At 40.8% G+C, this 16,675-nt stretch overlaps 1 protein-coding gene across 2 annotated transcripts in view; it reads left to right on the top strand.

The window, feature by feature from the left end:
• The window catches only part of PAPPA2 (pappalysin 2), a 298,413-nt gene that overhangs the window by 228,839 nt on the left and 52,899 nt on the right, over nucleotides 1-16,675 (top strand). For both annotated transcript variants that reach the window (XM_050766967.1, XM_050766964.1), the window contains 3 exons: nucleotides 7,538-7,706; nucleotides 9,084-9,219; nucleotides 11,170-11,279. In XM_050766967.1, coding sequence (XP_050622924.1) covers nucleotides 7,538-7,706; nucleotides 9,084-9,219; nucleotides 11,170-11,279 — 415 coding nt within the window. The remainder of the gene's footprint in view (nucleotides 1-7,537; nucleotides 7,707-9,083; nucleotides 9,220-11,169; nucleotides 11,280-16,675) is intronic.

Below are 16,675 nucleotides of genomic sequence, written 5' to 3'. Positions count from 1 at the left end.
CATTCTTGTTGAGTCAGTCTGAAGTGGATCCTGAGATTTATTTCTAACAAGCTCCCTGGTGATTCTAATATTGCTACTTTAGGTACCACACTGTGTGTAGTAAGAGGTTTAACCGTATTCTGAGTGAAAAGGCTTTCTAACTTCAGTTCAAAAACTGACCATGTATCAGACAAAACACAACAAATTAATGCTTTAGTTTTCTAATTCGTATAATGGAAATCATGCAATTGCCTCTTTCCCTTACATCTTCTTTTTAGGGATATTCTAAATGATAGGATTTGGGGATCCTCAGCACAAACTCACTAATGAGGAGAGGTAATTTATCTGTAGCTCCATTGGTGGAAACATGAGTGCTTCCATATTATAATATAGGCATTGGCATGAGACTCATCATAGTGCACATCTCTGCTGTGCCATCAACCAGTTAGATAACCCCAGGCAAGTTATTTTATGTTTCTAAATCCTACCTCATCTATAAAATCAACATCTATACATTCATTGAACCAATATTTATTGACAGCTATTATGTACCAGGCATTGTGCTGTGCACTGGGAATATCATAGCAAATAATGCTTTGCCCTCACCAAGCTCTTTTCCATGGTGGGAGCTGATGATAAGCAAGTAAAACCAATATACAAAATAATTCAGGGTATGCATCCTATGAAAGAAAAAAAGATGCTTTGTTTAAGAAAGAAAAAGTTAGAGGGGCAAAATAAGGATGGTCTGGGGTGGTAAGAATTATGCTTAGATAGGAAGAAAGAGAAGGAGCCAGTCAGGAGAAGATTAAAAAAAAGAAAAGCATCATGACTCGAGAGAATGGCATCAACTCTTGTGGCTGGAAAGGTCATGGGTTGTGCTTGGGATTCTAAGTCCAGTGTCGGTGAAGTGCATTAAGGAAGGTGAATGTGGCATTGAATAAGGTTGGAGAAATTGGGGCCAGAACACACAGGACCTTGTAGACTGAAGAAAGAACTTTGGATTTCATTTTTCCTCCTAACAGAAGCAATGGAAATGTTCTACACAGGGAAATTTATTTTTTTGAAAGTTCCCTCTGACTGGTGTTCGCTGACTGGCTGGGAAGGGATCCAGAGGAGAAGTGGAGTGTTCAGTTAGGAAGTGAGAGATGGTGGCTTGTGTTAATGTTTGTGGTAATGCTGAAGTGTAGAGACAATTTTCAGAAATACCTGGGAGATGGAGCAGGACTTGTTGACAGGTTAGAAGAAAGCAGATGGGGTGAGCAAAAAGGTAAGATTGAGAGGAAGAATAGAATCAGTGATGGCTTCTAAGTTCCAAGTTTGAGCAACAGGGCAGCTGATGGTATCATTTACTGAGCTGGGGATGGTTGAGGAGGCTAATATGTGGAGTGATGGAATCAAGAATCTAAACAATAATAGTCCCTATCACACAAAGTGTGTTTGAGGACAAAATAGTATAGATGTATATTTTTCTATACAATAGTTAGCACTTAAGTGCTCTACATGTTGTTGTTTTTCTGTTGTTGTTATTATTCTTGAGGGAGTACCCACTGGAGACACCAGGTGCCCTTGATCGGCAAAGACATGATAATTCTCTGGGACTCAACAAATCATTCTTTTATTTTCTCCAATGGAAAATAAATGTTGCTCTTGAAAACCTTACAGTGGTGATAGAAGGATGGGGTAGACTATGTGTGCCTCAAGTGACATCAATCAAACTTTCAGCCAACTTTTGATTACAAGATCTTTATTTCTGGCAATGATGTAAGAAGCAGAAAGAGCACAGCTGGGTTTTCAGCACTAGGAGGATACCATAAGTTCTCGAAATTGGAAAAAGCACCTTCTAACTTGGAAATTGTGCTGATTTGTCTAGAGAAGTTAGAGGGAAAATAAATACAAACCTTCCCCCAACCCCAACTCCTCATGATACCATTTACAGAGTAAGGAAGAAATCACAGAGCAAGAACTCTCAATTAACAACCCTAGCCAAAAGGCTGGATGCTTAGCAAAGACCAAATGGAATAGTCACAGGGCTGTGAGGTGGATGATCTTCCTCTCTGGTTTCTACACCTTATTAGCATGAGAAGGTAGCGTGAATTTTAGTAGTTTGCCAACCTGGCTGCACATAAAAACTTCTGACAAGTTTAAAGATACGGAGTCCTGGGCCACTCTCAGGAGGTTTAATGCACTAAGCCTAGCAATCCAGATTTTTTAAAGTGGCTTCTACATAATTCTGATGGGATTGGTCTACACGTGTAAGTTGGAAATCATTGATCTCATGATCAGAATGTTATATTATGAATTGAGAACTTTGAAATCTATGAATTGCTGTGTGCGGGTAAATCACTTCATGGTTACTAATGTGATTTCCTGTCTACAAATGAGATGTTTTGGCTGATAGACAGCGAGTAGAATGTTTTACATGGAGGGTGCTTGGCATGGGCTATCAGAGATGTTTTGGAATCTCTGTCCTGGTAAGGGCCTGTTTGTCTAGTATCCAATGCTATCATTCTTTCAAATGCAATCTATTCACTTCATGACTTCAAGGAGTCGTTTGGTTCCTGATGCATAAGCCATACACAAAGGATCATTGTGAATAAACCAGTTTTTTCATTCATGATTTTAAAGGTGTCAAAGGTCACTCCTCAACATCACCAAACTAGAAGCAATGCAGAGGCACTGGAAATCAGTCCATCCATTGCTGTGTCTCAGTCAGTTTGAGCTGCCGCAACAGAACACCATAGATGGGTGGCTTAAACAACATGCATTTGTGTCTCACAGGTCCGGAACTTGAGAAGTCCAAGGTACTGGCAGATCCCTTATCTGGCGAGGGTACCTTCCTAGCTTGCAGATGATTGTCTTTTTTTTTTTTTTTTTTTTTTTTTTTTGAGACAGAGTCTCACTCTGTCTACCAGGCTGGAGTACAGTGGTGCCATCTCGGCTCACTGCAATCTCCGCCTCCCAGGTTCAAGCAATTCTTCTGCCTCAGCCTACCAAATAGCTGGGAGTGCAGGCGCTTGCCACCTCACCTGGCTAATTTTTGTAATTTTAGTAGAGACGGGGTTTCACCATGTTGGCCAGGCTGACCTCAAACTCCTGACTTCATGATCTGCCCACCTCGGCCTCCCAAAGTGCTGGGATTACAGGCATGAGCCACCGCACCTGGCCAGATGATTATCTTTTTTCTGTGTCCTCACATGGCAGAGCACAGAGAGGGCAAGCTGTTACATGTCTTCTCATGAGGGCATTGGGAAGGCTCCACCCTCGTGACTTAATTACCTTCCAAAGACCCTACCCCCTAAAATACCATCACATTGGGAGTTAGCATTTCACCATATGAGTTTGCAAGGGCCACAAACATTTAGTCCATAGCGCTAAGTAACAAAAACATGAGCAGGATGGGTGGCAAGATTTAGGCTTCAGTCTTCTTCAAGGGCCCTGTGGGGAAACCAAATTTCTTGGGACTAGGAAGAATCCAGAACACTCTGAATTCCTGGCACAATCCAACCAGCTCATAGCACTGCAGTGCCAAATTTCATACCATGAAATCTCAAGGCTTGCACCATAAGCTGAGATCCACGACATGAACATCAGGCAAAATGAGACAGCCCTCACTATTGGGCCCCGAGATACTTAACCTATCAAATGCTTTGCTAGAAGACTGAGGGTGGAGACGTTGGTTGTCTGATATAGAGAGATGTGGAAGTCCTGGGAGGCCCATGGAGAGATGGCAGTGCAAAGCTGTCTTCTGTACAAAGGAGAAGAAACTATGAGGAAAAAGAATTGAGGCTCAGAGGGGCAAAGGAACTCCTGCAGAAAGAAAACAGAATTTCCTATGGAATTGGGACTCTGTCTGCCAACCTTTCCCTGCAGTGCCTCTTCGCCGGTCGGGGTCCGGTTTAGCTGTGCTATTCTCTTGCTGCCTTCTAGCCATCCTCCTCCCTGTGTTGATGGTGGTTTGTAGCGCAGGGCCTGTTGCATTGTCTGGGTGCCACGATGGAAGGCTACATTCTTCTTCCCCATCCAAGTTTGATCTGTCTACTCTCACCCCTGAGGTTATTAAACTGGCAAGGAAATATATGAAATCGGCATTCTTGAATGGCTCCTTAACTCTGGGCAAGGAAAGGGAAGACTATTTCCATGGTTGAAGTATTCCAACCAGTTCAGAGAAAAATACCACATGAAGTCAAAATATGATCGTCCTGGCCAAGCAAGGGTTTTCCTTCATAACCATGCTGACATGCAAGGTTTTTATAGCCATGCCTCTCCCCTGCTGTCAGTGGTATTGCCTGCTTTCTCCAGCTGGGGAATGTCAGTTCAGCAGAGGTAGGAGAAGGATTTCATCTGTGGGAGGTGGTAGAAAGAAGAGAGTCCCTGGGAGGATATAAACTCTGCTGTGTGAAGGAGGAGTAAAATATCCATTCTAGGTGAGGGACAGAAAGGAGCCTCGTTAGAGTAAAAAAGAGCTGCAAACCCTTAATTGAAAATAGATTTGGAGAGGCATTTTTAAATGTCATCTTTCTGGAGGGAAAGAAGCAATTTACTAAGCAGTACATTTCATTTGTATAAAGTTTAAAACCAGGCAAAACTCCTCTATGCTGATGAAAATCAGAAGTGTGTGGTGTTGCAGAATACTGTATGCCGTGAGGGTGGGGGGATTTTAACTGGGAAGGAATGCAAGGGGGAATTCTTAGGGGCTAGACATGTTCTGCATCTTGATCTGACTGGTGATTGGTTACCCAGCTGTATTCACAGGTAAAACTCCCTCAAGCCACACACTAAGATTTGCATATTTTTCTATGTGTAATTCATTACTCAATACAAAAATTTAAAGTTAAACTTCTTTTTTGCCCACTTATGGATGTGGCATTGGGAGACAGGGCTTCTGAGTGCTCAGCCGAGGATGAGGATGCATTAGTAAAACTGTGGAGCATGCCAGAAACAGTTAGAGCCTGATGTGGCAGGAGGACCGGGGGCTTCGGCTGTGAGCAAACCTGGGTCTGCATCCTGCCTGCAGGGTTTGCTGTGTGTTTTGAGTAAGCTTTACTTTTCTCTCAGGTTCAGTTTTCTTAAGTGTGGATAATAACATTTACCTTTAAATGTTGTTTGATCCAAATACCATATGTTCTCACTTGTAAATGGGAGGGGAGCATTGAGTATACATGGACACAAAGAAGGGAACACCAGACAGTGGGGCCCACCTGAAAGTGGAGGAGAAGAAGAGGGTGAAGATGGAAAAACTACCTACAGGGTACTATGCTTATTTCCTGGGTGATGAAATAATCTGTACACCAAACCACTGTGACACACAATTTACTCATGTAACAAACTTGCACATGTACTCCTGAACCTGAAAGTCGGACAGAACTACGATGCAAAAAAATTCCAGTCATAAAAATCAGATTTTTTTTTTTTTTGAGACACAGTCTCACTCTATCACCTGGGCTGGAGTGCAGTGGCAAGATCATAGCTCACTGCAGCCTCAACTTTCTAGGCTCAAGCCATCCTCCCACCTCAGCCTCCCCAGCAGCTGGGACTACAGGTGCATGCCACTGTGCCTGGCTAATTTTTGTATTTTTTGCAGATATGAGGGTTTTGCCATGTTGCCCAGGCTAGTCTCAAACTCCTGACCTCAAGAAACCTGTCTGCTTCAGCTTCCCAAAGTGCTGGGATTATAGGAGAGAGCCACCATGCCCTGCCAAAAATCAGATTTCTATTGCAAAATGTTCTTGGGAATAAAGATATGAATCTAAATAATTATTTAATAATAAAACACTCAACTTATTTCTAAGTATGTATTATTTACATGTGTTTAACTATTAAAATATTTTATTATTAAAATTATTTGAAGTTGAATGAATTCTGTGATGTGAGATCTTTGACAAATTATTTAACATCGTTCAGTGTGTTTCTATGAAGTGGGGATTAAAAAGATGATTTCATAGGCTGGGCACATTGGCTCACGCCTCTAATCTCAACACTTTGGGAGGCTGAGGCGGGTGGATCACCTGATGTCGGGAGTTCAAGACCAGCCTGACCAACATGGAGAAAACCCATCTCTACTAAAAATACAGAACTAGCCAGGTGTGGTGGCACATGCCTGCGATCCCAGCTACTTGGGAGGCTGAGGCGGGAGAATCACTTGAACCCAGGAGGCAGAGGTTGCAGTGAGCTGAGATAGCGTCATTGCACTCCAGCCTGGGCAACAAGACTGAAACTCCATCTCATTAAAAAAAAAAAGAAAAAGAAAAAAAAAAAAGATGATTTCATTAGTATTATAATGATTCAACTTGGTATCTTCGAATGTGCCTTGCAATGTGCCTGACATGCTGTTAGTTTCAGTTCAATGATTCAATTCAGCAGATATTTATTTAATGCTGAATATAAACCAGATATTATTTTAGTTCTTGGGAATTAAAAACAAGACCACCACATAGCCTCTGGCTTCTGGAAGCTTTCAATCTAGTGGGAAAGACAGTCACGTGCATTTATAAAACAATGTGATAAATGTTTTACTAGTGTAAGATTAGTGTACTGCAGAAGCCCACAGGAGGTATGGCACAATAGTCAGAAGATAATATGCAGGGGTTGGTGGGCATATTTAACCCTTAAAAGGGGCATAATGAGACTAGAAAATGGTAATTTAAGGCTACTACATGTTTGGAAGAGTCAATGGCCAAAGGGTTATTTTTATTTTAGAATTACAAGCTTATCTGTAACCAGGAGTGTTTTGCATTAGAAGTGGATATGTTAAAACAGCAACATGGAAAGCACTTTCAAACTGCAGTGAGTCAAAAGGGGAATGGAATGGAATCCTCAGTAGCAAGGACCCTAATTCCATTGACTCCAGTCCACACCAAATGCTGTCACTCTGGTTGGGGACCATGTCTGGGCATGAGAATGAGGACCAATTCTTCCAGGGCAGTATTGAGTCATGTCTACTTTGAGAAGCTGGTGAAAGGTATGCACTCTTTCCAAGGAAAAATAAACTTGTAAACAAATGAAGCAGTCATCTCGGAAGTTATTGTCCTTCTGAAAGTTAGGTTCAGAATCTCTGTTTTAAAAGAAAACTCATATTGCTGCACTTTCTCCCCTCTCTGAAGAACCAATAAATAGTAGCAACTTCATCAATTATATTGCCGTATCAACACTGTTGATCCTCAAATCACTTCTGATCAGTTCTCTGAATATGCGATAACCTTTTCTGTACCCCATCCTACCTGACATTTCATTGTACTTAGTTGTGAGTCTTTTCCAAGATGAAGATCTCAGAGAAAACCCAACTACAATTTAGATGCTGCACTATTTATCAAACCCTCTTAAGAGTAATAGATGAAATATTTCTATATAACATTTACTACTACTTCAAATAATAAATGAACATTACTATTTTTAGTTCCATGATTTAGAAATTAGCCTCGGACAGTGGGACATATGGCTCACAAAAACCATCTGTCCCTGCCTATTTGCTAATTCTTATCCCATATTGCTGAGGATCGAGTCTTCTTTCATGACCTCCTTGAGAGATTCTGATGAGCTCTTTTGTTTTATGTTTTATCAGCAAGTTCCTGAAGATACAATGCCTGGAAGGTGGAATCTGGGAGCAAGGCAGCTGCATTCCTGTGGTGTGTGAGCCACCCCCTCCTGTGTTTGAAGGCATGTATGAATGTACCAATGGCTTCAACCTGGACAGCCAGTGTGTACTCAACTGTAACCAGGAAAGTGAAAAGGTAAGGAACATTTTTTGAACTTATTTTGGATCAGGCTGTGCTCTAATCTTGATGCCCAATCCAAGAAATTTGAGAAATGAAATTTCTAAAGAATTCCAACAGGCAGGGACTTGGGATTCTAATCGGGAGTGTTGGTATTATGCAATAGAAAATTCACAAAATACCACATATTTGAAATGTTCTCTCCTGAGTTCAGAACTTCCTCTGAGGTAAGAAGAAGAATCCAATGGGTGCAGTACCAGGTATATCCCCAAAAGAATGGTAGGATCCTGATTTAGCAATGTGATCCCCTCTCATGGATGGCCATTGACATAAGTTGACTACAAATACTAGTATTATTATTTTTCTAGAACAGAGTCCTGAACAGAAACACAAATTCCTTGGCAAAGCTGGAAGTGCTGTTTGACTATTCCCCTCCCTAGGATTTTGGCACAAAAGGTCTCAAATGAAAAACACAGTCTTATCTTGGTTGTGTGACTAAAAGCAATTTTATTTTAGAATCTTTTCAAGCCTCACACACATATATGAGACAGGAAGTCAAGCAGACTTCCTAGGCAAAGGTCAATGTCCTTGTCTGCTCTCTGGCACCTGTTATCTTAGTTTTCGGTACTCCAAGGTAAGCACCATGGAACAGATGTGAAAAGAATATGGCAGAAAATGAGACCCCTGAGAAATCAAGCACATCCATTTGCACTGATGGGTTAAGGAACCATCGAGTTGACCAGATGAAGGGAGGGCTACCTACATTTCTAAAATCTTACATTTTGGAGTTTTGAGAGTTAGTGCTACTCTCTGTGTTCTAGATAAAGAATAGTTTGTGGAGCCAAGAGTTATACAAATCAGCACACATGTGGAGAAAGGGAATAGAATTTTGGTGAGACCGAAAGCAACTATGATGTGTCCATTCTAGCAGAAAGGCAAAAACACACCTTTAGGAAATATTATGAATTGGTTTCACTGGATGAAGCTCATCTTGAAAAAATCTGACATTTGCCACAAGCAGCATTTGTGTGATAGTAGGGATGAATCAGTGCAAAACAACACCATCTGGGAAACAATTCCGAAAATAGCTCTGAATTCATGAGCTTTGGTTGATAGCTGATTGTATTCCTATATATAAAGGAAAATACATTGTTAATACATTTCATTAATGGAAAAAAATTGTCATCATGATTCCTCTGCCTGGAAAAAGCAAAGAATTTTTTTGGCTTTTTTTTTTTTTTTTTTTTTTGACCAGTAACAATATGTTGTTTCAATAGTGTCTTTTGGTCCAGGTTCTAGAACTGGAGAATACTACCACTTAATCAGACCACCTTTTTTCAACTCTCAATAAAGTTAACAAAACGATAATTAAGATGTTTACTTTTGATATTCTAGCTTCCCATCCTCTGCACTAAAGAGGGACTGTGGACCCAGGAGTTTAAGTTGTGTGAGAATCTGCAAGGAGAATGCCCACCACCCCCATCAGAGCTGAATTCCGTGGAGTACAAATGTGAACAAGGATATGGGATTGGTAAGGATAGGAGTGAATCTTAAAGTCAATTTCCATGTCATTCTTTTATTGAGCACAGCTGAAATTTTTTAAATTTTATTTATTTATTTATTTTGAGATGGAGTCTTGTTCTGTCGCCCAGGCTGGAATGCAGTGGCGCAATCTCAGCTCACTGCAACCTCCGCTTCCCGGGTTCAAGCAATTCTCCTGCCTCAGCCTCCCAAGTAACTGGGACTACATGCGCCTGCCACCACGCCTGACTAATTTTTGTGTTTTTAGTAGAGATGGGACTTCACCATGTTGGCCAGGCTGGTCTCAAACTCCTGACCTCAGGTGATCCGCCCACCTCAGCCTCCCAAAGTTCTGGGATTACAGGCATGAGCCACTGCACCCAGGCTGCCCAGCTGAATCTCGAAGCAGAGACACTGTTCTCCCTGAAGAGTGGATTGAAATTGCAAGTTGACTCTTAGCTGCTTTAGTAAAAATGAGATTTATGGCAACTTTGAGGGGCCTAGACCAGATGGATTTGTGGTATGGTTTGTAGCTCCAAGATGAAAGGTGGGACTGTGTAGCCACATAGCATGTGTCTGCTGGGCTCTTCCATTCTTCTTTATTCTCTGTGGTTGTTACTGGAGTGGAGAATTACTGAAAGGGATGATTTGGGATTCCTCTTTCATGCATCATTCTTCAACCATTCTTTCTCTGCAGAGGACTAGGTTCCAGAGCCATGGACAGCTTCTTATTCAAGCAATTACAATTAAAGGTCTTTGTGGCCAGAACTGATTTATAGTGATGTTAACTTTGCCTTGACTGGCCCTAAATATCATAGAAAAGAGTTGTAGCTGATGCGAAACCTTGTAAGATTACTCCTAAATTCTGAACTGCATTAGCAAGGAATAATTTTATCAGACATTCTAACCAATGCCAATGAGTACAATTTGTATTAACTAGTAAGCTCATTGCCGTCTTCAAGATGCTGTTTGCACAGTGATGTCTTGTGGTCAGGCATAGAGTATCAGGGAATTCAGATGTGCCTCTTGGGTGGTGTTTCACAAACAGATTCTCATCCTCCAAGCGTCCAATTTCTGTATTAAAATATCATATACTCACATATCTAGAGCCCTTAAGACGGATGTAGTTCTTTTGATTGTTTTAAAAGTCACTGAAAACATAGAAACATAGATAGTAGGGACTAAAAAGAAACTTGGAAATCATCAAATCTATAGATGAGGAAATAGAGAACCTAGAGAGTGTATTTTCTCTTAATATAATTTTAGGAGATATTTGGACTCTGTGTGGAAGGGAATACAGCAAGATTTTTCTGCAAGAGACCAATACATACCCAAAGTCTCTGCTTCTGATTCTTCACTGCTTCCTCCTTTAATCAAATAGGTTTGTTGGCTGCCAATGCAATTATCTTTAGTGCAGCAACAGAGAGAATAGTATCGGGAGTAATTTTATAATTTCTGGGTCATTTCCTGCCATCCACCACCACCACTACCAGCATGTCAAGTTCTTAGGTAGTAGTTGTTGCAATTGTAAGCTGCCAGGAGACCATGTAAACAGGAATGATATTAGATATACTTAAAAGGTATGAGCCAATCAGGATAGACTTTGTCTAGCTAGAGTCCTGGAGGAGATCTTGGAGGCCCGCTGGGCCAGGAGTCAATCTTTCAGTTACTAGATGGTGTAGAAATTCAGGCATTCCAGAGGTGGTGTTATCCTGGAAAAGACAGAGGAGGGGACACTTGGGGCAAGTGGAGTTAGGTTGGGGGAAAGTCTCTTTACCAATTAGTGTGAAAGTACCCTTACGGGAACACAGATGACTATCAGCCCTGCCTACAACATCATAATATGGTGACCCATAATGAAATCAATTGTTCTTTAAAAACTCAAAGCTATTGATTCCTGAAAGAAAAAGAACGAGATCTGGGAAGTTCAAGTCTCTGCTGTAAACTTCTGTTCTTTCAGGTGCAGTGTGTTCCCCATTGTGTGTAATCCCCCCCAGTGACCCCGTGATGCTGCCTGAGAACATCACTGCTGACACTCTGGAGCACTGGATGGAACCTGTCAAAGTCCAGGTGAGGAAACGGACATCATTATGTGCCAAAGACGTGAGTCTGCTGAGCAACATTTGGAACATTGTTTTTCGGAGTAATTTCAGAGACTTTCAAAGCATCCTCAAAGCAAACAACCACATGGATTATTCCTAGAAAGAAAAGTTAAACATTGAAAAGCAAAAAGAGGGAGACTTGAAAAAAAAAAAGATAGCTCACATCTAAAGGAAAGTTTGAAGTATAAGATGGAAAGAAATCTTAGAGACATAAGGAACAGAAAGGAAAATTACTACTAATGAAAAATAGGATGGGACAGGTTAGGATAAGTCAAAGAAATATATAAAGATGAAAGAAGGATGGAAAGAAAAGGATGGATTAGAAACGATGAAAGTAAAACTGCAAGCAGGGGAGTGCCTAAAGGAACTGAGTAAGAAGAGAATTGCCTTTCCTTTATCCATCTCCCACCCTTTCTAAACCTGAAATCCTTTTCCTGGGCCATCTGCTATTCAAAGTCAGTCATCAGCAAAATCCACGACATCCACAGCCTCTTCTCTGGGCTTTCTTTCCATTTGCTTCCTTTTCTATCTGAAATCTGGCTCTCCGCTGAGGACTCTGCCTCCCCCGCAAGACTCATTCCTTGCTGCTTTCTCCCTCAGGCCCCTTCTAACCCTGGGCCTGCAAGAGGGATAGGCATCATCCTCTCTCCTCACTGCCATTTGTAAACCATTTTTCCTCCCTCCCCTGTAAAATGACTCACATTTGAATCCAATGTCAACAGAATGAACCACTCACTTCCCTCAATGCGGCTGTCATCTTCTGACCCTTACGGCACCCCTCTCCTTGCTTCTGAAACACTTTGACTCCTGGGGCGTGGCCACATTAGCCAGCCCTCCTGTCAAAACTTGCATTGATGTCTACATCTGCACATTTGATTCTTCTGAAATCAGGATTCTCAGCTCTGGGGCTTCCTTTCCTCCTGTGGCTGCCTTTCCCTTTCCAACTCCATCTTCCTTGTGCTTTCCTTGGCTCCCCCTAATCTTGCCTTGGTGGCTTCTTGGCTCTTTCCTAAACATGCCAGCCACACCCTCACCTCAGCACCTTTGCTCTTTTGCTTCATTCAGCCCAAGATGTTCTTCTTCAGAATATCTGCATGGTTTGCTCCTTTCCGTCTTACAGATTTTTAGTCAAATTTCAGGAAGGCCCTCTTTGGTTATTCTATTAATATCTAACATTTTAACTCCCCTGACATTTTCTGTCTCCTTTCCTTTTATTTTTCCTCCTTAGGATGTATCATTACCAAGAATATTACATATTTTACTTACTTATCTATCATCTTTTTCTGCCATTAAAATAAAAAGCTCATTGATAGATTATTGTCTGTTTTATCATTATTATATCCCTAGATCCTAAAACAGTGCCTAGTATTTGATATGTGCTCAATAAATATTTGTGAAATGAGTGAATGAAAAAGAGAAAGAAAAGGCTATGCAGGAGTTAAATGGAGAAAATCGTGTTGTAAACTAATTGTTTCTTCTTAGAATAGAGGAGGGTGGGGACATCAGAAAGCCTAAGAGCTTGGTTACTTAATTATTAGGCTGTTTAACAAAATTCTTGCAAGTCTGTTCTCATTGGATGAGCAAAAGAGGACTCCAGAGATAGGACACATTTCATTCAAACATTATCCTCAAGTCTCTGCTTTTCCCTCACAGGTTAATTGTGCTTTATTGTGGGCATGGATTTGTGTCAAAGCAGGAGGTTCAGGAAAAAACGTACTCTAAGTGTGATTTGGGTGAGGAATGGAGAATAACACAATCCTATTAATTCAGTTAGTCATTCATTCAACAAACATTTACTGAAGTTATTATGTGCCATGAGCTATGCTGAGTGATGGGATGTGGAGGTGAAAAATAATAGTCCCTCTGTTTAAGGACTTACAGTTTGGCCATGAAATCAGATATCTATGATGATGTCACATGGGAGAAGGTTTGAACGTAGTAGAGGTGTTATGGGAACACCTGAGAGGAAGCAACCAAGTCTTCTGCTCAGGAGCCTAGTGGAGTTGGGGAAGGATCAATGGAAACTGACCAAAAAGCTTTTCCTCTGGGTCTTAAACTGTGATCAAGAGGAGCACTCAAGAGGGTAAGAAATAGTAAATGTTCCATCTGGCTGAAACCAGGGTATGTGTGGTACTGAGGGAGAGGAAAGATGGTGGTAAAAAAATGAGGTCAGGAGAAGCAGGCAGGCAAGATCCCACCAGGCATTGCCTGCCCTTTCTAGGATGTCAAGCCTCATGAGAACTCTGAATGGAGGTGGAGTGCACCTCAGGGCTGAGGGCAGTGTGAAGACTGCATTGAAGTATGAAGGGGAGGGCCAGAAAAACACCTCCACAAGTTCTCCCATCCCCTGGCCTTTCCAGACTTTCACTTTTACTCTCCATTCTGTTGTTAAGGTTTAGCTAAACTACAGTAGCTGGAATTACAGTGCCCTGGAGAAAGACTTTCTGCCTCGTGTTTCATGATGTGCCAGATGGTCTAGACCCTTTCTTTCAGCCCCATAAACTCAGTATGCTATGATGAAACACTTCTCTTTCTCTATAAGCAGGCAAAGGGAGAAAGCCTTGGGCATGCATGAGCATTTTCTTTCTCTTGGACATAAACTGAAATCGATCCTTCTTCATTTGCTTCACCATCCACTCCACAAGGCGTCTTTGGGAACAGTCAAAGATGCAGGGTCTGTGAGGCCCGAGTGCAAGCCTTCCAGTCAGCAGGGTTTCTTCTACCTCTGTGTTTCTAATGAAACATTCTGGAAAATGGCAGTCCATTTGTCTTCATGAAAACAGCAGGGATACCAATTACAGTGACTTGACTCTAAACTGGAAAACAATTTTCTCTGTTCGATTAAAGCCTCCCTTTTCTCAGCTATCCTTTTGGGGAAATCATTATTGTTTATTTACGTCTATTCCATAGCATTTTGTTCTTGTTTATATTCCTGATGCCTTTTTCAGTGCCTGGCACTTTGTAGGTTCCTTAGAAACATTGGTTGAATGAGCAAAGAAACTGCTATAGCACCATTTTCTTTTTTTCTTTTTAATTTAATTTAATTTTCAGTACCGGGATACAGATGCAGGATGTGCAGGTTTGTTACGTGGGTAAATGTGTGCCATGATGGTTTGCTGCACCTATCAATCAACCCACCACCTACATATTAAGCCTCACATGCATTAGCTATTTGTCCTGATACTGTCCCTCCCTCTGGCCCCCTGACAGGCCCTAGTGTGTGTTAATTTCCTCCCTGTATCCATATGTTCTGATTGTTCAGTTCCCACTTATAAGTGAGAACATGCAGGTAGCACCATCTTCTACTTCAGAAGTAAATGCATATTTTTTTCTCAGTCTGGATGCATTTCAGTAGCTTCTTATTGACATATCCTTGTCAATTCTAAGTTGACCACCTCAGGAAAAAACATGCGGAACATCTTCCTTAAGTCAGTATATCAAACATGATCGTTTCTATTATTGCATTTATCATGACTATGATTTAGTCAGTAAATTCTTGGGTTTTGACGTAGGTTGACCAGACTTGATTTTGAGGATGTTAGCAGAGAAACACTGAAGACCCTGCAATAAAAAAAATACATTTTCTAAAAGCTGAATTTTTAACTCATGAGCTCTTTTATTCACCAACTGCATAACCTTAGGCAATTTACTAGTCAGTACCTCCATTTCCTCATGTGTAAGTGGAAATAACACTGATCTCAGTAGAGTAATGTGAGTATCAGATGAGAAACGTATGAATAGACCTTAGCTTACTTGATGCATAGTAAGTTTTCTTGATCAGTTGCCATTCTTATTTGAGGCAGGTTGCTTCCCCTCAGTTTGCCTGCCTCTTCTCATCTGTATGAGATTCTGCCCTGCTCTTTATAATTTGGGTATATAACTAAACTCTACGGCTTGTCACAGTTCACAGTATTGATAGGGATGCAATTGCTTTTCTGGAACTCTTGAGGCTTGTGTCACATTTCCATGTGAAAACAAAGTGAAATCATTAAATTAGCTGCTTCCAAAATGTAAGGGAAGAGCTGAGGTAACTTGCGAAATGAGTCTTGTCCTTACCTTAGAAGGATTATTTGTTTCTAGAAAAATTCCCAGCAATCAGAATTTCAGAAGTTGAAAACATAATTAACATTTTAATGTTTTCTTGAACTCCAAATAAATACCCTTTATGCCCAAAGAAAACCAAATAGTTAACCAATGGTGAACACTAATTATCACAGAGTAGCAAAACAAGCTGTTACCTATGCTCTCTCTGCTCTTTCACAGTTACTATGTTAAAGAATATTGCTTACAAACAAAGCTTGCAAGAGATGCTCTGTGTTTAGGAAATTGCAATTTTATAGTAAAAGAAAAACAAGAAAAAAGAAGTCACTGGATGCAGTGGAAATGATGATGAGATGATTGCCCTTATGTACCTCGGGGCCTCTAGGATGAGATTATGCACCAGCCACAGGTGATCTCAGATGGCTATGGTTCTGTGGCACTCAGCAACTCACCCAGGGTGCGAAATCTAACCTTGTCCTCATAAATAAGAAGAAATGCCTCATAAACCAAGGCAATTCGTTAAATGAAACTCCATGTCGAGTAAAATCCTTGTAAGTCAAATTGACTTATCTTGGGAGTTGTTCCATGTTGTACTCAATCTTAAATGTTTGTGTCCTTAAGAATCGCTTGGGCAGTATGTAAAAAGAAGAGCAGGATTCCAGCCTTCAGAAAGACTGGAGATGCTTTGGAATGAGCGTCTTTAACAAGCACCTTAGGTAATTCCACTGAAATGCTTCAAGAAACCCTACTATTACAAAATAAAATACTGACAAGATAAATATTATAAATACAAGCACACCTCTCTGAAGCATGGCTCATTTGTTTAGTAAATGATGCTTGCTTATTTCATGAAAATTCCTGCTATCTGCCATTATTTCAAATGCCTTTGTATCTGGCAGGAGTACAGAGTAATGGATTAAATTGCATTATTTTCTCTAGTCTGCTTCCAATGACTTCATTCTTTGTAATAAAAAATGATACCTTACATTTGGATAACACTTTGTTGTCTTCAAAACATATATGTGTGAAAAAATACATATGTGATATATTACACACACACGCATACACATACACATACACGTATATATTTGAGTCTCATCACAAACCAATAAGCCAGGAAAGGAAGATTATATTATATTTATTTTACAGGCACATTAGCTGTTGTTGGATGACCTGTTCAATATTGCACAGCTGGCAAGAAATAGAAAAATAAATGCCACCAACTTTGCTGACTCCCAGTTTAATGCAGTACTCCCTGCCTCACCCTGTTTGCTAGTCTTTTTTTCCCCCTTGTATATGTTTGAGTTAACTTGTCTATCTCAT

Source organism: Macaca thibetana, chromosome 1 (assembly GCF_024542745.1).
Source record: "Macaca thibetana thibetana isolate TM-01 chromosome 1, ASM2454274v1, whole genome shotgun sequence".
NCBI classification, from domain to species: Eukaryota; Metazoa; Chordata; class Mammalia; order Primates; family Cercopithecidae; genus Macaca; species Macaca thibetana.
The sequence above is the reverse complement of the archived record's forward strand: the minus strand, read 5'-3'. Positions and strand labels throughout refer to the sequence as shown.